General features: G+C 44.4%; 1 protein-coding gene across 1 annotated transcript in view; it reads left to right on the forward strand.

Annotated features, from left to right (window-relative positions):
- DIS3L2 (DIS3 like 3'-5' exoribonuclease 2) overlaps window positions 1–19,002 on the forward strand; it is a 188,494-nt gene that overhangs the window by 52,904 nt on the left and 116,588 nt on the right. Inside the window, exon 7 of the mRNA XM_032193590.1 lies at window positions 8,341–8,575. Within this exon, the coding sequence (XP_032049481.1) occupies window positions 8,341–8,575 (235 nt within the window). The remainder of the gene's footprint in view (window positions 1–8,340; window positions 8,576–19,002) is intronic.

Below are 19,002 nucleotides of genomic sequence, written 5' to 3' on the forward strand. Positions count from 1 at the left end.
TGCTGAACCAGATCTTCTGCACCTCCCCGGGGTCAAACTTTTCTCACCAGGGAGGCTTGCCATACAGATGAGATGATGGGATATTGCTAAATATTCATCCCTGTTTAAAATGTGACAATACACAGCTGTCCAGGAGAGCGGTGTGTGGGTTGGGAGCCTGCGGCTGGGATATGAGGTGTCTGCTGTATCTCTTCTGCTCCAGGGACTCCTGTGTTTTGGGGAATGTGTGTGGGAAGGTCAGAGCAATAGCCATAGGTATTCTGAAAATAGAGGCTTAGCTTTAAGCCTAGCACCAAATCAAATCCTGGGGGCGGTAGCTGGAGTGGAAAGTGTGGAACAAGTTTGTTGATCCGGCTATAATAATACACAGCTCTTTGTAATGCTGTTGGGAATCCTTCACAGGTTGGCTTGTCTACCGAGGGGATCGTAGTGTTCCCTGCGAGCAGGCACAGGGACGCTTTGCTTCCCCACGTCGTCTCTCTTCTTAACACTCTCACCTCGAGGGGTCTAAATATCACACAGCAGCTGTGACGTGTGAATCCCCTCATGCCCGGAGGTCTCCGTCACAGGTATTCCCAACTAATCCTTGGGGAAGGTTGCACAAGATGTATCATGGGGTCCCCAGGATCTTTAGCAGCTTTGTTTTTAAAGCAGTTTGTGGGTAAGGGGCCTGATATGAGCTTGGATATTTCCTCTGAAGTCCACAGATGAGTTTTTTTCTTGGAGTTTTGGAGTGCTGTGATCCCAGGCGCTGGTGCTGTGGCAGCATGGGGTGCCTGTGCTGTGCAGGGAGAGACTGTTTGGACTTTCCTGCCTTTTTAAGCAAGTGTTAGAGGATGCAAAAGGCAGGAGCATACAGACAGGGCTGTCTAATTTTGTGTTACAGGACAATCAGATGAAGTGAACTTGGGGAACGTGTTCTGATCGTTGGACCCTGCATCCTACTGGCAGGGACACAAGAGCCGGAGCTGGGTGAGGTGGGCCAGGGGAGACCAGAGATGCCACAGGAAGGGGCTGAAGGGCAGGAGTAGCTTCAGGAGAGGCAAGTGTCTCCTGCTTGGTGATAATGAAATGTTGCTGAACACGTGTGGAAGCAGAGCAGAGGTGTGGGACAAGGGCCAGGGCACTGTGAGTGTGGAGCTCTGAGGCAAATGATAGGTCGGAGACCAGGCGGGGAGTGGGGACGCCTGGTGAGGAGGCAGCTCTTGTTTTGGCTCGGGGATTCAGAAAGGTCAGGCTTGAGAATTTTCCCTGTTGATGCTTTTCCACTTGGCACTAGTTATTTGTGCGAGGGGGTAGGAGAAGGACTTGGGGAGGACATGCTAACCTGTGATGTCTAAGTACAGACCGAAGCACAGAGAGAAGACGGGAGACCAGCTCAGGAATAAGGGTTACTAATGGGAACAGGATAAGCAGTGAGGAAAGGTGGCCATTTGGAGATAACGTTCTTTGCAGTTAATTCTGCTCCTTAGGTTATCAGTCGCTTCCTCTGACCAGATTCAGTGCTTGTTTCAGGCAGGGCTGACAAGCTTCCTGGGGTGCTGGAGGCGACGTGGAGGTGCCTTGTAGCACTGCTGGCCTGCCACCTACCACGGTGCGTAGGCTCAAATCCCCTGTGCTGTGCGAGCCATGCTCAGGATAGACAAGCCCTGATTGAACTGTACAGCGGGGCTCTCTTTTGGGGCTGGACTAACCCTGCACACCGTCTGATTTCCTCAATTAACTGCAGCAAGCACTGGCTTTGCTGAGGGTTAGTCTGAGAGGAGAGGATGCAGGATTCTGGGGAGGATGGGAGGAGATGAGCGTATTGCAGAGCCGTCTCTGCATTTTGTTTTGAAAATGCATGTGCTGTATTGCATTTGTTTCTCTCCCACCTCCTGCAGTGGGAACAAGTCAGAGAAGAGCTCTGAAAACGCTCGGTAATTAATCGTGCTGTCTCCCCTCCGCAGCTGGTGTCGGCTGCTTCTAAAAAGCCTCTGCGTACTCGGATAGTTTGCCCCTTTGAATCCACAAGCTGGATGGCTTCTGGGGGACACCTGGTAACAACGGAGCCCACTGGGCAGCGAGTAGCCTTCTGCTAGGCAGGAGGAGAGGTTTTGGTTTGGATGTTTGTACGATTATTGCGTCCAATGTGATGTGTCTGGAATGTAAACTATAACGTGCTGTATAATATAAAATAGCTATCCTGCTGGCTGTTAGCAAGTGTTTCCAGTCACTTAGAATTTAAGATTGTTTTTTTAAAAAAAAAAAAAACTAAAAACACGCACAGCAAAAACACACAAAAAAGCAACCTGAACACTAGCATTATCGCTATTTTAAAAGTAATGCCATGATTGCTCCTACCGAGTTGTCCTTGCCAGAGCTGTTTGATGTGTGTGAGATTACAAAGAGCAGGAGAGGTGGCTGGGACAGGTGGTTTTTCTCTTATTGGAAGTACCATCCTTTCTTTAGCCAAGAAGGAGCTAGAGTGAGCCAGCCTTTGTTGGGTTGCCCTTTTCAGAAAAGCAAAGGTCTTCCTTGTTAATATTTATGGTATCTTGGCTCTAGCATGTATGTATGAGCTGTGACAGCATCCTCATGCTAGCCAGGCTCCATTCCTACTCCCTTGTGAGCGAACATTAGGGAACCAGGTTTAAGTGAAGCCTGTTTAATATGGCAAAAGCTGGGAGGCGAACAGATGCAGGTGTTCGCAGAATTGGTATGAAATGAGGAGTTTGTATTAGTGTTGTGGTGGCAACGGTCTTTTTAAGTGTGAGATTGCAATTTGGTCCAAAGCGCCTGTTTTCAGCTGTCTCCCTTTCAAAATAACCCCTTTCAACCTGTTTCTATTTCTCAAACTTATTGCTTAACCAAGGCTCAGCACCAGAGAAGACCAAGGGCTCTGACCTCAACTTTGCCTCCCTACCCAGCATTGCTCATAACTTGTCTACAGCTAAAGCAGAACTTGTGTTTAACCAGTCTTTATTTTTTGGAAGAAAGGCATCTTGCCTTGATTTGCAGACCTCAGGAGATAGGTTGGGGCTGAAGACCTTATTCTCCTTGTAGCTGTCCCTATGTTTCATCCTCCCTGCTCAAGGCGTTTCCTGCCTGCCGTGAGTCTGTCCTCAGCTCCTGCTTGCTCGTGTATCTGCAGCACCTTGAGGAGCCCCTTTGGACCCGTTTGCCCCACTGGAGGTAGTTACCACAAATGACTCGTCACGTCGGAAATCTTTTGGATAAGTTGCACATTTGGGGTTTGATTACTCATGAGGCGTTTTGCCAGGTTTTGACTGACTTAGTGTAGAAAGCTGTACTATATCGCTTCTGACTTTTCTACAATGTCTTTATGAAAATATGCACTGCACAAGCCTAGTGTCTCCCACTGGTGCAGCGTTACAAACCCAAGATTACTTTTACTGTGTATAATAGCACTCTTTATAACAAAGGGGATCCTCCTGCTGAGATTTTTGTTCATTTAGAAGCCTTTCACATTCCCTTCAGTCAGTGATTTCCAAGGCAGGCCCATTTGCAGGCATGTGTTGCATATTCTTAGATATTTGAGTTTACTTTTGGCTATTCTCAAGCGTCCTGGATTCAGATCAGCCTCGTTCACCAATTGGACTTGACTGCTCCGCCAGTCTTTGTCATCCGTGAGTTTTATTACCAGTGACTTAATATTTAGTTTCCGATTGTTTTGAAGGCTTGGCCTACTGCAGGCCTCTGTGGAATCCCACCAGAAACCGAAATCCCAGTGGGATGTTTTGTGTACTTGTGGGTTTCCTACTGCACGTTCGCGGCAAGGCCTTTGGGGGACTTTGGTGAATTCTGGAGTGGCAGAAAGCTGCCTCCCAGGGCTTCTAAATGACCTACTTGAGCTAATATGATAAATGCCATAAGCGTCCTCCTTCGCTGTCAAATCTAAACACAGTTAAACACTTTACGAATGAGTCATGTATCTATTTGTTGTTGCTTTTTTAAGTGAAAGCAAATGCTGTCTTTGAGTTTTTGAAACAGTTCGGCTGTGGAAAAGGACAGCGATTTTAGAAAACCGAGCACAATTAGATGTTTAAAGAACAATTTAAGGTGTTCTCTGCTTGAAGTAACGGTGATGTCCCAGAGCTTGGTGGACAAGTTTTACCTGAAAAATCTCAACAATAGGGTGCTCTGGTGGAAATGTCTAAAACTTGATATCATAGTCCCTCATTTTAATACAAGCACGTTGAGAGAAATTTCAGTCTTCGATTCTGTGTCCAAAATACCTGTAGTGAAGATTTTCCTACTTCCTTACCTGCAAGACCCTATCAGTGAAGGGGAGCTTTTTGCATGAGCCTCTGTTGAAACCAATGGCCCTATGTGGAAAGCTTTTAGGCATGCAAGGTGTGTACATCCAGCTGTGTCTAGTCTAGCAGTCACCCACATCTCCTGGTCAGTGCGGATCCATGTGTGGCTTGTAAGGATCACAGTTGGGTGAGGAATTAAAACAAATCTATTAGGATCGGGGTTATAAACTTTGAGGGTTTGGTACATCTATCGGAAAAAGCCTGGGGGTTAACAGCTCAAAGGAGATTGCAAGGCCCTGGTCTAGTTCAGTAGTTTGAGAGAGATGAAAGCCCTGTATGAGTTGCTGCTTCCTCAATGGCAACAGTTAACATCAGAAAAACCATACCTGATGTGAGAATAAACAGACCTGGGGTTTGTCCTAGGGTGGATGGGAGGCTTAAGTGGAAAGTCTGTGAAAAGCCTGGAACTAACAGGGCGGAGAGAAGATTGCTTCTGGCAGAGAAAGCAGTTTCTCCTGTAGCTCTGAAGGTAACCCGTGGTGCTTTCAGATGCACGGCTTCCCGGTTCAGTTTTCTGTTGGAACAAATTCCTCCCAAGTAAGGACAATCGTTCATTTGATGGCTACTTCAAGGCTGGGCTGAATGCAGCGAGGTAATCGCTCCGCTGTCCAGATTGTGCAGATTCGTGCCAGGATGCACTTGCCCACTAGCTGTTTTTTATTACGTTTATGGTTGAGATGGGATTTTCATTCAAAGATCTTGTGTTCAGTCAGCTGTGACTTTACAAACCAATCACTGTGGGGCAGAAACTTGATGCTTGTTCAGCTATGGATGTTTGTTTAAAGTTGGAAGAAAATTTATTCAGCCGCTATCTTGAGGATCAGACATTCAAATAAGCAATCGACTTTCAAGAAAATGCTTCCTACGAGGTATTTTTTTGATTAAGGAGCATATGAAAATAATATAACCGTGGGGCTGACATTTGACTTCCCGGGTCAGGAAGCTAAGGTTCTTCAGTGGGCTTTGACCATGCACCCGGGGACGTTTGCACAATAGCAGGGTCACACACGTCATCCATGTGCAGCGATGGGGAATGCCCTCCTTGGTGAGCTGCACTGGCAAAGAGTTGTGCTCTGCACCACACATGACTGTAACAAAATTACATAATTGTGTATTTGATTTGCTCTGCTTTTCTGATTAAATTCTGATATATTTATTCTGTCTGTATGCATCATTTCATGTATGAGCTTCAATTGCACAATAAGAAATAGAGTACAATATCATAAATTTACGTTTTCCAAAATGCTGTGTGTAAGAAAAGGTTAATCTGATGATTCAATACCCTGCTGTTTGATACAGCAGCATCCTGCGTTTGGAATCTGTGTGGTGAGCTCATGTTGGCCAGCACCAAGGAGATCATCTTAACGGGAATAATTGTATCCATTGAGCTCCTGATTTCGTGAATCCTTACGCAGCTTTCCAGTCCTGTGATGTACAGCTTCCCTAGATTCCTGGTGTGATGTAAGCATTTTTGGGTGAAATTCCCTGCTCTGGTATGGATGAGGTCAGCCTAACTGATCGGTCTTGGCCTTGAGAAAAAAGACAAATCCTATCACCCATGCTTGACAGCATCTGGACATCTTGTAGCTCTGCTGTGTGTGGAGGTCGTGATTTCGTGGACTCTGGAAAACTTTACTTAAAAATCCATTTGCAAATCTGTAAGGAAATGTGTGACTGGGGGCTTAGGTAGTCCCAGCTGGCGTATCGTGCTAGCTAGTGGCAGCAGGGTGTATCCTAGCTTGGGGGAAGCATGCTAATTTTATTGCATGGCATTTAAAAAGAAATGAGTATTTGCTGCCTTCTTTAATGCAACATAAACTCTTCAAGCATAAGCTTTTCAGTGCTGCGTCTTTGGAGAAGCGCTTCCTATCATTCAAATATATTTGATGTTGTTAGCTGCATTAGATATAGAAAGATTTGCGATTTAGCACCAGAAACACATCCCACGCTTCCAAAGAACGACTTGAAAAGAAAAAAAAAAATCAGGCAAAGCCTGAAGGGATTGGAGAAAATGAACTCCTGCTGCAGTTGCACACTTGCACACATCTGGTGCAATTGAAATTTAAGAGCTGAATACATCCATATCTGACCATGGGAGGGTCCAAGCATTACTGTTGACACTAGTTTGCTTTTTTGGATAGGCACACTGGCAGAGTCGCTAGCATGTGGAGCCTTGTCAGCTCTCTAATCTAATAGACTGTTCTTGCCCAGACCATCGTGTGTCAGTATTTTATGTACTGAATGTAGCCAGCTTTAATAATCGGCCATTTTCCCACCTTCTGCCAAACTTTTCCCTTTTTTTTTTTCTTCACAATTTAATGTTTGACTCAAAATCTGCTATGGTAACAAATTATATACATATTAAAAGGAAAAGATGGAAAGCAGAGTCACAAAAGGTAACAAGAGTTCAGAATAATGTCATCTCAGGGCTTTTTTTAAAGGCTTGAATTCAACCCGGTGTTAAAATTGATTTTGTTGCGTATTGAGAAGAGATTACAAAGAAGCGGGTACTGCTTGAAAGCACTGATGTAGCTTTGTATGCTTCAAGTTGTGAAATTCTTGCCTGTACAGGTCTGATTTGCTTTTTATTTACAAAAAAAAAAATAAATTATGGAGCCTTTTGAATTGTGTTTTTCCTCCTTTGGAATGGTTGCCTTCAGTGAGGACCTGTCACAGCTACTTATGCTTATTTCTAATGACTCCACCAATCATTTGAAATGCAGTACTGGAAAGGATTTTTTTTTTCTTTCTTTTTTTTTTTTTTTTTTAAGGTCCCTTTGCTTGCCTTTCTGGTGGTGGGAGTTGCAGTGGTCATGTACTGGGGTAGTGATGCTGGGAACCACAGGGGAGCATTTCAAGCAGTGAACACCAGCTGGAGAGGAGCTCAGTCACCAGGAGGGCATTGGAATGGGGTCACCCCACTTCTTTGTGGTTATAGCAGCTGGTGATCTTATCACCTTAACCCATGCTGATCAGTGTCTCACACCAAAGTACTGCAGCTTGAAGGAAACTTAAGCACTGCTTTAGAAACCAAAACCTGGACCTAGGTTCCAGGACCTTGAGGGTGCTTGCAGCTTGCTCTTGGTTGCATGGAAGATGCTTGTAAAAGTGTGTTTATCCAAGGTGTGAGCCATTGTGATCAATACAGCCTGAGATGGAGCCGTTCCCGCGTCTGTCATGTGCGAAGAGGGATGCCATCCAGGTCTGGGCTCTGCTTTATTTGGACAGGGGTTGTGTGTGATTGCATTTGATGTGATTGTGTGTGTGGTTCCTCCTCCTCGTGCCCCATTGCTGCACTAAAACGGGGACGAGTCTGCAGCAATGGTCCGAGGTGCTTGTCTGAACTGGTGTTTATGTACGGAGTTTCTACTTCTCAGTAACTCATTTGGGAGGTTTACGTAGGTAGCAGCAATAACTGTGTGCCTTTAACAAACAGAAGCCTAAAATAAATGTAGACATCGGTGCCTTACCAAGCTGCCCCAGTCCGGTTCCTCCTCGGATCACAGGGTGCAGCGTTCTCTGGTCTGAACTTGTTCAGTCCATTCCCAACAGTGATGTTGGGAATGAGATGTGCTTTGAGATGATCTTGGCATTCACTGGGACTCCTGGAGTTCGGGACTCCCCAGGATGGCTCAGTGCGTGGCAGCAAACAACGGCCTCGGCAGCTCGCTAGGCTGTGGGGTGTCCTCCTCCATCCCTCTGCTTACTCCCAACTTCTGGAGAGCTGATTAGAGGCTTGGCAGGAGCAGTCTGGTTATGCTCTAGATACGCTTTGGATACATTTATTGTCACAGTTGAGGTACTGCAAAAGCCATGCTGTTCCCATCGTTATCCTAGCGAGGTACTTCTTTTGATTGTGCAATATCTGTGGCTAATTACATGGCAATTGAAGTGTGCCACCAGCCACCCACAATTCATTGTCAGCTCCTGGGGGATGCAGATGAAAACAGAAAGATAACGTTTTCATTCTTCAGTCCAGCGATTTAGCTTGCCTCTTTTTTTTAATTCCTTGCTCCTTCAGGTAATAAAGCCAGATGGTAGTGACAAAGAAACAGAAGCCACGCGTGAATCAGATGTCCCTGAGGATATGCTGGGGACTTGCGTTCCTCGAGAGACGGCAAAAGACGATGCTAAAAGTCCGGATGTCATTATAGAAGCTCAGTTTGATGATAATGAGGCAGAGCATGGACAAGACCACTTGCAGGATATGTTGGCTGATGACATTAAGAAACTTTCCCTGGATGCTGGCGAAAAGGGTGAGTAGATCAGAGTGTTGATTTAAACCTTTATTTGAGCAAACCATCGAAGTATTACTTTGTTGCCTTGCTTTGCTGCAAGATATAAAATACAAGCATAAAAGCTTAATGCCTTATCGCTTCTATCCCTTTCTGCTAAACTGCCTTCGTAGTTCTGAATGGATATTAAGGACTGGGTTTTATGTAGTTTTGATTGATGCAAAGTAAATCTGTGAAACAGGAGTCACACCTTTTAGATTTGCAATTCTCAGGGCTGTCTGGGGACTGCTGGTTGCTGTTTTCTTCAAAATGCTGCTGTAGCAGTTTCCTTCATCGCAGCTTGGCTGGCCAATCTATGCGTCTCAGTTTGGGGATAGGAATATATTTCCTTGGGGGCAGTTAGGTTTGTTGCTGTTTTCAAACAGTTGAGTTATGAGCAACTTAAAGATTTGGTCCATTTAAAAAGAAAATTGCTCTAAAACCTAAAGCCAATTATGTGATCTGTTTTGAAGGCAAACCTATTTCATTCCGAATCTGAATTCCATCCAAACCATCAAGTGTTGCTTAAGGCAAAATAAAATAGGCTCCCCTGTTCCAGACTATACTATGCTGCTCTTCACATGTCCTTTCTGGTACTAAATCTCCTAAGATTTCCTCTCCTGAAGAACCGTGCGTTGAAAGGATTCTGACAATTGGAGCATTTAACGTGTGCCTTCAGCTGCTGGTGAAAGATTTGCCAGGACAGATATTCTGGTGCATTCCTGATGCATGTCCCAGTCATCCAGAAAAGACAGCAGCAACTTAGGATATAAGTAGTTGTTGGTCTCTGACGAATCATGGCGGTGGTTGTAAAGCTGCTCTGTTTAATACCTCGTATTTTCCTGAGGGATTGCTTTTGAGGATGTACAGACCTCTGCCTATACTGTTGGTAGATTTCCATTTTTCACACCCATCTATTAATAAAAATGGAAATAGCACTTGTGTAGAAGTGTTGTAGCTTTTATGACAAAACGTTGGTTTCAGTTCATGAATGGATTCGCCACCTCACCAGTTCATGATGCTATTTCCTTCTGGTACCTCCACTGTCTTTGAGTTACTGCCAAGGTACATGAACCAACTTCCATCTTGTTCTGTTACTTTCCAATGTAAGGAAATGTTGGGAGTTATTTGTGTTGCCCACAGATGTTTTATGTAGCTAGTAATTAACCCCATCTTTTTTTTTTTTTTTTTTTTCGGTCTTGGACACCATGTTATAGCTGCATGCTGTCAAGCTGCTGCTTTGGCTTGGCAATTCTAAATCTCCTAATGTGCTCCTGAGTCACGTGTCTGTAGCATCTCTATTTTCTGCTTCTCATAGCAATGGCAAATTAAAAGTCAGAGGAATACACTCTAGTTTGACACCAGCAGTTAAAATAAATACAGATCTGTATAACTGTGCTTTCGTGTGAAGGCTTGATGGGAGTTACTTCTCTTGGTGTATCAGTTCCTCAAGATGCTCTGGAGTGACCTGTGTTGGAGGCTCTCAAATCATCTCTTAAAATCTGTGCCATCTGAGTGGTTTTTGCCATTTAGCTCTGTCTTTGGAGAATACTTGTATGGCAAATGTTAGACCAGCTTGCTGTCTACATGGTGGAAATCCAACTTATTTCTCCATTGCAGTTGTGTTAGCCAACTGTTTTCTTTTATTTCCGAGGCCTTTCCTTGTTCATCCTGCACAGGCCTTGTGGCTGGTGTGATTGTGCCAGTTAGATTTCTGCTGAGTTTGTATTTTGCTATCAACTCTTTCAATAGCTGCTTCAGCTTCTTTGGCTATACAATTCACATGGATTTTTCTCCAGTTTCTTCTTGCTCTGCTGCTTAATGCCCTCCTTTCTTTACACATATAAACTTTATGATGCTGCATTTTCTTAAGGTGTTTTTGAGCAGCTGATGATTGCTTTGGCTTGTTTCCTGTCTTTCATACCATTTTTCATATCATCGCTTATCCAGATTTTTAAGACTTGCCTGGAAAATAGCAATAGTTGCTCTAGCATCAGTGATAACTGTCATGAAAAAAGAAGAGATCCTGCCAAATTCTGCCCTCAGGACGGCCAGGTGTGGCTCAAAATGCTTTTTGAAAGGACCGAATGTGCACTTTTTCACAGAATTCAGCCTCAGGGGGTAATACCCGATGCACTTCCTAGGGCATCCACTGGAACAGGACATCAGGAGGCAGAGTGCTTGGCAGCGGGTGGAAGTGGCCTTCCCTGCATGATGTGGGCCTCCCCTGGCAGCACTGCTTGGCTGCTGCTGCCCGCTGTGCTTGTTTCAAGCTAAATGTCTGAGAGCCTTTAGGTTACATCCCTTCTGCTGGAAACAGCTGCCGCAGCAAAACAGAATTGGATGGGAGATGAGACCCTACACTGGGGGAATTTCTTGCTGACACACCAAAACCGGTGCTTTATTTACTTTCTATGAGAATGTTGCATTGTGGGATTTATTAAACTGTAGGATTTATTACACAGTCATTGCGTGGCCTCATGTGAAGAAGGGAGCAGGAGAAATAATTTGTGGCCAGTGCAACTTTGAAACGAACACTTGCAGGCTTTCCTCTTTTCCCCCAACACAGGGAAGTCGGAAGGCTTCAAGCTGAACAAAGATGCCATCAAAGATACTGTGTAATAAAATCAAGAACTATTCCACTGTGTTCTCATGTGTACTTCTATGTATGTGTGTATATATACATACATAAAAAGTCCCATTTATCTATGGGACTTATATGTAAATAAATAAAAAAATAAAAAATCCAAACCAAACAAACCCACAGGTTTCTAGAGGTGAAATATAACCAGAACTACCTTACTACAATAAAAAACACTTTTTAATCGCCTGGGGCAGGGAGGGGGGAGGAAGGTCTGGTGGGAAATGGCAAAGCCACAGTAGCTCTGCACGTTACTAGTGATTGCTCAGCTCTCCGTGCACACACAGAAGCTCTGCAGATTGCTGCTTCTCAGTTGCAAGACATCTTTCTTCCTTTCTGACGGCAGAGTAGAATTACACAACATCTCTGTTGGCTCACTTACTCTGCTGCTGCTGATCAGAATGAACCATGAAGAATAGAAGTAGACGAGTCGTTCAAATTAGAGCACTCTGGGTCATGCTGGAAGTGCGGGCTAGTTTTGATATCTTTTCTTCACTGGCCTGGGTCCCATCCCTTACTGTGGCTCTGCTCTTCTTCAGAGCTCAGTCCCCTGTCCATCTCTAATTACCATCACTAATTACACGCTGGGGTAAAGAATTTTGGCTTGGCCCTTGCTGTCAGAAGCTCTGAAGCGTGAAGCTTTACGTGCGTTGATTGTGGCCCAGGTCTGAGTGGGCTGAATTCCTTGAAGGTGTTGTGCTTGGGGCTTACTGCGCTTCCACGGGACTTACCCCAAGCTGGTAGGAAGGGTTAGGCATGGTGTGCTGCAGGCTGAGAGCCGGGTGTTGGGTCTGTCTCCCTGGAGTGCTGCAGGGCTGTGCTTGCTGCCCTTCCCACCCGAAGACTCAAGAAGGGATGGGATGAACAATAGGGAAGTGCACAGGACTGAAGAGATGATCGCATTCAGCCTGTCAGCCTGCCTAATTTCTGAATGTTCTCATGCTCATAAAAGCGTCTCGGTATTGCCTCGCTCAAGGATCTTTAAATAAAAGTTCATAACCGGTGTCGCTGTGCCAGAAGCTGTCCTGGTTAAACTAGTTCACGCTGCTTTTCTGAACCTTTCTTGCTGAGAAGTTGGGTTAAAGATTATCTTCAGAAAGGTCTCTGATCGGGGAAGTGATGAGCCCTTTTCCTCTCCTGCAAGCTGTTCCACACAAAAAGCAATATTACTTTGTTCCAAAGTTAGATTTTCTTAATGTTAAGTTCTGGTAGTTGGATGTAGATCTTTTTTAGCAAAGATGGAAATCCCTTTCCTCTAGCACATTACAATTTCAACTGTATTTCCACAGCAATAATACTTTTACATGCTGAAAAAAAAGAGTTCTCTTTGTTCTTTCCTTACAAAGACAGCAAGAACGAGCACCCTGAGTGTCAAATCTGAAGAAGGTTTCTCAGCTCACTCACTAGTGTCCTTTAAACCCTCTCTGGAGTTCCTGTGTCCTCTTGAAATGCAGGCAAAGAGCAAGGCATAATATCCTGGCACGAGTCTGAACAATGCTGTATACAGAGAAAACATTAATTCTCCGTGCTGCTTGGTATCTCCTGACATGTGAGTCCTTTGTGTTTTATCCTGAGACCTCAGCTTGTTCTGTGTCGCTGCTATCCAAAGAAGTCAGCCACCAGCGGGCACAGCCTCTGCCAGATCTGTAATTCTTTTCCTTAATCGTCATTCTCATTCCCTACTGGAACAGAGGTAGTGTAACTTTTATTCCAGCCCGGTGCTAAATGATAGGTTATTTCTATGACTTTTCACCGCTGTAAAAGGATTTTCCTTGTGCTGCATGTCAATACGTAATAAAAAATAGAAACTTTTCTGTATCCTCCCAGCCCAGGAAAAGTGCAAGATGTTCTGTACAGAATACTTTATGATGGTGTATCCCTATATAGACCTGTGTCACATGAGTTTCGTACAAACGTGAGCTGTCTCTTGTTAAATATTGGAATTGGTTCACTCTGATAAAGAGAAATCAGCAACTGAACAGTAGCAACTACTCGTCCTCTGGAGAATGGCAGCTGTGCTCATAAAAGCGCTTCAGCCTTTCTTTCTGAAAGGATATTCAAATAAAAGTTTGTAAAACTGTGTCACTGTGCCAAAAGCTATCTTTGTCAAACTAGTTTGCTTAGCTTTTTTTTTTTTTTTTCAGCTCTTCTCATGAGAGATCTTACTTTACCAGATACACAGAATATCCTGCTTCCCACGGGGTGGCTCGCAGCGGTAATCAGGTTGGGGGACTGGCTGCCCTGGCAGTAATCAGCGAGCTGTGTTTGTTCAGGATTTCCCCTCGCAGCTACACTTCTGCAGATCAGGGTTTGAATGTGTGAATGTCCGAGGCTCGCTCGCTGCCTTGACGTAACGAAGCTTGAATAGAAAGAGCTCGTTTATGGGCAGAGTGAACTGACAGCTGACTCGACCAATTGTGCGATGGAAAATGGAATCAAATAGCTGGTGGTTAATAAGTAGGGTCAACAGAATTTGGGTTGTAGCTGCTACACAGCCCAGTTCTGGCTCCCTGCGTGTTCAGCGCTGGCCAGGTGAGCTCTGGTCAGTCCCTTTTCAAGTCAAATGTGACTGATCAGTCACTGGTAAGCTTGGTAAGGTTAGACGTAACCTAAAATTGTGCCTTCCTCTTGCAGCCTGGAGCCTTTGTGCAGTTAATGCTGTCTCCTGTTGGTGTAGGAGTTTAGGTGATATTGCTATTTCTTTACTTGGCCAAGCCTGATGGTAAGGACTGGATGATGGTGACGAGAATCTGGACAGTCTGCTTGTCCTGCCACTCTGCTCGGGTCCCCCTTCTTTCAGTTTTGCTGCCATGAATTTTGTGACAGACTTGGAGCCTCCCAACCTCACTGGCTGCTAGAAGGAATAAATGTCCTCCCTCCTCTTCAGAGGCTCCTGTTTACTCTGAGCGCTCTTGAAGAGACTTCATGCTTCTTTCCTAGCCTGCAGCTTTCTGGAGACGGATCGTCTCCACTGCATAGCTCTCAACATTTCTAGGCCACAGCAGAGTGAAAGCTCACCAGGAAATCTTCTCAGTTACACGGCTTTTAATAGAAATCCTTGAGGTGGAACTGTCAAAAATCAGATCAGTTTCACTCTGCTGAAGTCTGGAAAACCAGCAGAGAAGCTGGAGCTGTTTCAGCTGCTCAAGACAGCTCTGTATTCGTTTATCCTAAGTTCACGTTTGTGGGTCTCTGGATCTATAACTTTTTGTAAATGAGAGCATAGATTTCTTGAAGAATAAACAGTACGACTTCAGAAAAGTGTTCAATCGGTGTTGAACAAATTGGGCTTTATGGTAGCATTGATTAAATGATACAGGCTGACTAAGCCTCAGTTATTCTTTTGTTGCACAGCTGAAGCCTGCAATGGAAGTTAATGTTGTGAAAGCTTCGTATACTGTTCTTTCCTAGTAAGTTATCTTGACCCCCAAATGACTTCTTAAGCAAGGAAAAGAAAAAAAAAAAAACAAAACACACAAAACCACAACACTTATGCAATTGCGTAAGCTGAATTAGATTAAGTTCAGCATATTACCATATGTTCCTGAATTCACCTGTGTTTCTCCTTTGAGTTACAAGTTTAGGTCAAGTAAAGTGAGAGGGCATGATACTGAGAATGAATGGTGGGTGTGAAGATAAACATATTAGAGTATGGTCATTGTTAGCAGCAAGATTTCCAGGATGAATCAGATTAGGATTCATTCAGCTAACATATTTTCCATGCAATAGTAAAATTGGACACACACACTTTAGGAACAAATGCACATGCAGGAAGGAAGAACATTAAGTAGGCAAAACGGTTAATGGAAATGTTTTTGTAACTTTTTAATTTTACTTTTAATAATATAATAAAACCGCATTTGTGTAGACTGCAACACTACCTGATTTTTTGGATATTTATTTCTGTTGCAATAAAGCTTTCAGCCCCCTTGTTGACTGGCAGCTTCTCAAGGATGGAAGGGGGTCAGAGGTCCGAACAGCAGTGCTGTGGTTGTAGGAATGTTTCACGGCTGCAGAGACAGATACGATTTGATCTGTTGGGGTAGATGGCAGCTTCCCAAAATGATGCTGTCTTTGTTGGTCAGGCTTGGAGGGTTCTGAGGAACAGTGATAATTCTGTCTCGTCATTCTGCCACCTCCCCCGTCCTCCCTTGTGGAGGTGGCTAAATACAAGTAAAGAGTTACGTGCTTGGCTGCATTGCATGTGTAAGGAAGCCAGCTACACTCACCTCTTTGCATTGCCTTTGCTCTGTGTTATTGCAGATGCTTGTGTTTTTGTTGTACACATCTGTTATTGTGCCTTTCCTTTCCCTCTCTGAGGGTCTCCTCCCATCTGTGCGTCTTCAAAAATCTCCCTGCTAATCATCTGAGTCTCCCGGTCCTTGCCTTCAGTGAGCCATTGGGCGTGCAGATGTGTGAGTTCAGGTGTTTAGACATGAACAGCTGTGGCAGGGTGAGTCGTCGTACTCAAAACATCTCCGAGAAGTTACTCTTGTTCCTTTGTCACGCAGTTCTGTGATGAGACTGCTCGGCCGTGCCGTGTGGTTTGGGGCTGCTCTGCTCTTATACCTGCGGAGCCTTCTTGCATTGCACACGGGAGCTGCTAGGCTGATTTTGGACAGGCTGCACTTGTTGAATTCCAAAGCTGTTGGCTTACCAGGCGTGTCACAGTCAACTGTGCTCCCTCCAGCACAGGTGGAAAGCTCTGTGTGTGTAATGCTCACAGGATACCGCTTCGTGTGTGGTATTTTCCCGGCCTATTTAAAGCAAGTTCTAGTTCTGGATAGTGTTGGGTGCCAAGTGAAATGGCCCTTTCGCTGCCCGAGTAGTAAGAGGGTTTCAGGTCAAACAGTGTTGTGCTGGTGCTGTTCCTGCTGAGCTGCTAACGCTGAGCACACCTCTAACCTCAAACAGAGGAGGTACAGCTGAAGAGGGCACCTTGTCACCTAAAGTACACGTGGCTTGTGTGATAATGCTGGCTGGCCCTCTCTCTCAACTTCTGAACCCGTTGTTGCTTTTAAATTGAAATTCAAATTGTGTAGAAGAGAAGCAGCCTCAGAGAAGGGGCAGCGGGTGGTTGGGAGGGTGAAGAGGCTTTGCAGTCTGCTGGGCAAGACTTCAGAGAGGTCTCGTACCTGTGGGCTGCAGGCTTCACGCAGGAGAAATCTGCCGGGATCAGGAGGAGCTCAGAGCTCCTACCTCTGTAGGTACTGAAATAACTTTTTAGGAGCTGAAGTCATCTGACCAGGGACAGGTGTTTTTAAGAAACTGGATTCTTTTGCTTGTCTCTCAGAAAATTACATTTTGGTTTATCTGGTGATGGAGTATGCATGTGAACCATTAGTTAGTACCAGTAATTTTGCATTCTGGAGGAAGAACCTGTTCTGAGCCAATAAATAATCAGTGACACAATGCAAAGAGCCCACATACCATCTTCAGGAGCAACATGTTTTATTCTTGTTATTGCTCAAATTAAGATCATGCCACAATAGCTCTGTGCATGTAGGGTAAACACGCGCGGGTGTTTGAATGTGTTCCTTTTTGGTTTAAGGGAGTTTTCATTTCCATACGTCTCCTGTGTTGGTATAGAGAAGTTCCAAGAACACACCCTGTTGAGTGTGACGCACAACCTTTGAGATGATATTTTTAATCAATTGAATTGTCTTACATTGTTTTCTGCGTGCTTGGTACTACAACATAATCTGCTGAAAACTGCTTATTGAAGACAACCTAGGTGTTGTTGCTTGGTTAGGAATAGGCTTTGCTCTTCAAAGGTTTACAGTTGTTCTGGTACTTGAGCACTAAACTGAAAAGTAGCATTTTATTTTTTTAAAAAAGCTTCATACCACTAACATTGCCTGATTTTTTTTTTTTTTTCAGAAATGCCCATGTAGAGTAAGCCAACTAACTTCTCAAGTAGATTTTTTTCTAGCTGAAGTAGCAAGCTTTGAACTTTTTTTTTTTTTTTTAAATTGTTTCTTTCCATCCAGGGAGAGAAGATTTTTTTCCAGTGAGTTGTTTTTGAGATCTGAAACTGTGATATATTTTCATTTTCAAGTGGATATTGCATCTTTAATTATATTCTTTTTGGACAGAATTGCACATTTCCACAGTGACCAATGCAAACCCAGTGAAAATAATTTTGCATCTGTCACAAGTAATCAGAATTGTAGTTTGAATTTTGGTCACCTTTTAATGTCATGGTAATTTAATTGTAAAAGGAAATTTGGGGGGCTTTAGAAAAAAAAAGTTTGACTAGGAAAGCCTGTCAGAAAATGTAACTGTGTTGAAGCTGCCTCAACTGATCTCTTACAGAGGGAGGCAAATTCCACAATGTTCTGGATCTACTTTGTTGGTAATAACATAACTAATTTGAGTTACTTTTTGTATCTAGTGCCTATTTTTTTTTTTTTGAAAGTAAGACTATTACCGTTTTGGTTTGTCAGATAATCGCTGAAAGGAAAACACTGAGATTATAATGCAGTTTCACTGGATCCTAGTTGCTGAAGTGTTTTCACTGTAAGATAAGCTTATGAAGTATTGCCCAAGCTAACATAGTAAATCTTTCTCAGAAAACATGTCTTTGCCCAGGGTGGAAATATTGAATGGTCATTGGATAACCACTACGGTAAAGGGGTCAGAATAATTCATTTTTAGTTTGGCGTAATGCAAGGAGTTTCTTCCCACCTCCCCTGCTCAAAACCCTGCTCCTCTCTCAAGTCAGCTCTCCTTCAGGACTGCCTGCGTGGCTCTGCCCATTGTGGGAGATGTTTGTGTCTTCCAGCTCAGATCTTCTAGACCACCGGCATCTGCAGGGGCCCTGCCACCTCGACTCTGCACCCACCTACACATCAAATTCCAGCTTCACTGAGGATCAGGCAGATGTGCAGTGAAGGAGAGGCACTTTCAGACCGCTTTTAGGAGACTCAGGTGGCAGACTTGTGGCAGCTTCTCTGTCATGATACTTCAGTTGAGACTGAGGTCTCTGTGCAGTAACTTCACAACTGAGCCAGGAGGCTTTTGTGGATATGGGTAGTTCTTTCTGAGCAGAGGGGTTTGTCACAGGGAGCCCTCACTGCTGATGGAGACCTTCATTAGATGCAGCCCTGGTACCAACAGAATTTTGACCTCAAAAAGAGCAGCTGCAAGCTATAAGAAAAGTCCACCTCTCTTGGCCCCAAAAGTAGAGTTCCTTGGGTGTCTGCTTTCCTGTCCCTAGTTTCAGGAGCGTTGCCCGTCAGTAAATGTATGTGATGACCTTTTAGATACTAAAGTTGATGAAGAAAGATGGGTAGGAATAAGTAGATGGCTGGGATTTACTTTCTTTTCTTTCTGTTGATGGTATAGTTGTAGATCCCAGCCTCTGTCTGATGGAGTTAGTAGAAACTCCAGGATTTTTTGGGAGGGATGCTGAAATTGGAGAGACCCCTGAGGAAGAAGGTATTCTCCAGTCAGCCAAAAAAGGCCCGTGGTTGATTTTGGCTGTGAAGGAAAAAGGCAAGCTCTACCATGTGTTGCAGCGAGACTTCAGATGCCTTCTGGTACCTGTCCTGAGTTCACATGGGGCTCAGCTTCAGCCCAGCAGGGTGAAATGCTGCCTGCTCTTTGTCCTGAGCAAAAGACACGCCGGTGACCCATTTGTGGTGCTCCCAGCGACAGCCCCTCCTGGTGGTTCTGCGCTTTTGTATGCGTGTATGTGATACCTCCCAAGGATGCAGCTGCTGGCTCCTTTTTTGACTGCTTCTGTGAAAAAAAATGCAAGCAACTT

Source organism: Aythya fuligula, chromosome 9, assembly GCF_009819795.1.
Source record: "Aythya fuligula isolate bAytFul2 chromosome 9, bAytFul2.pri, whole genome shotgun sequence".
Lineage (NCBI taxonomy): Eukaryota > Metazoa > Chordata > Aves > Anseriformes > Anatidae > Aythya > Aythya fuligula.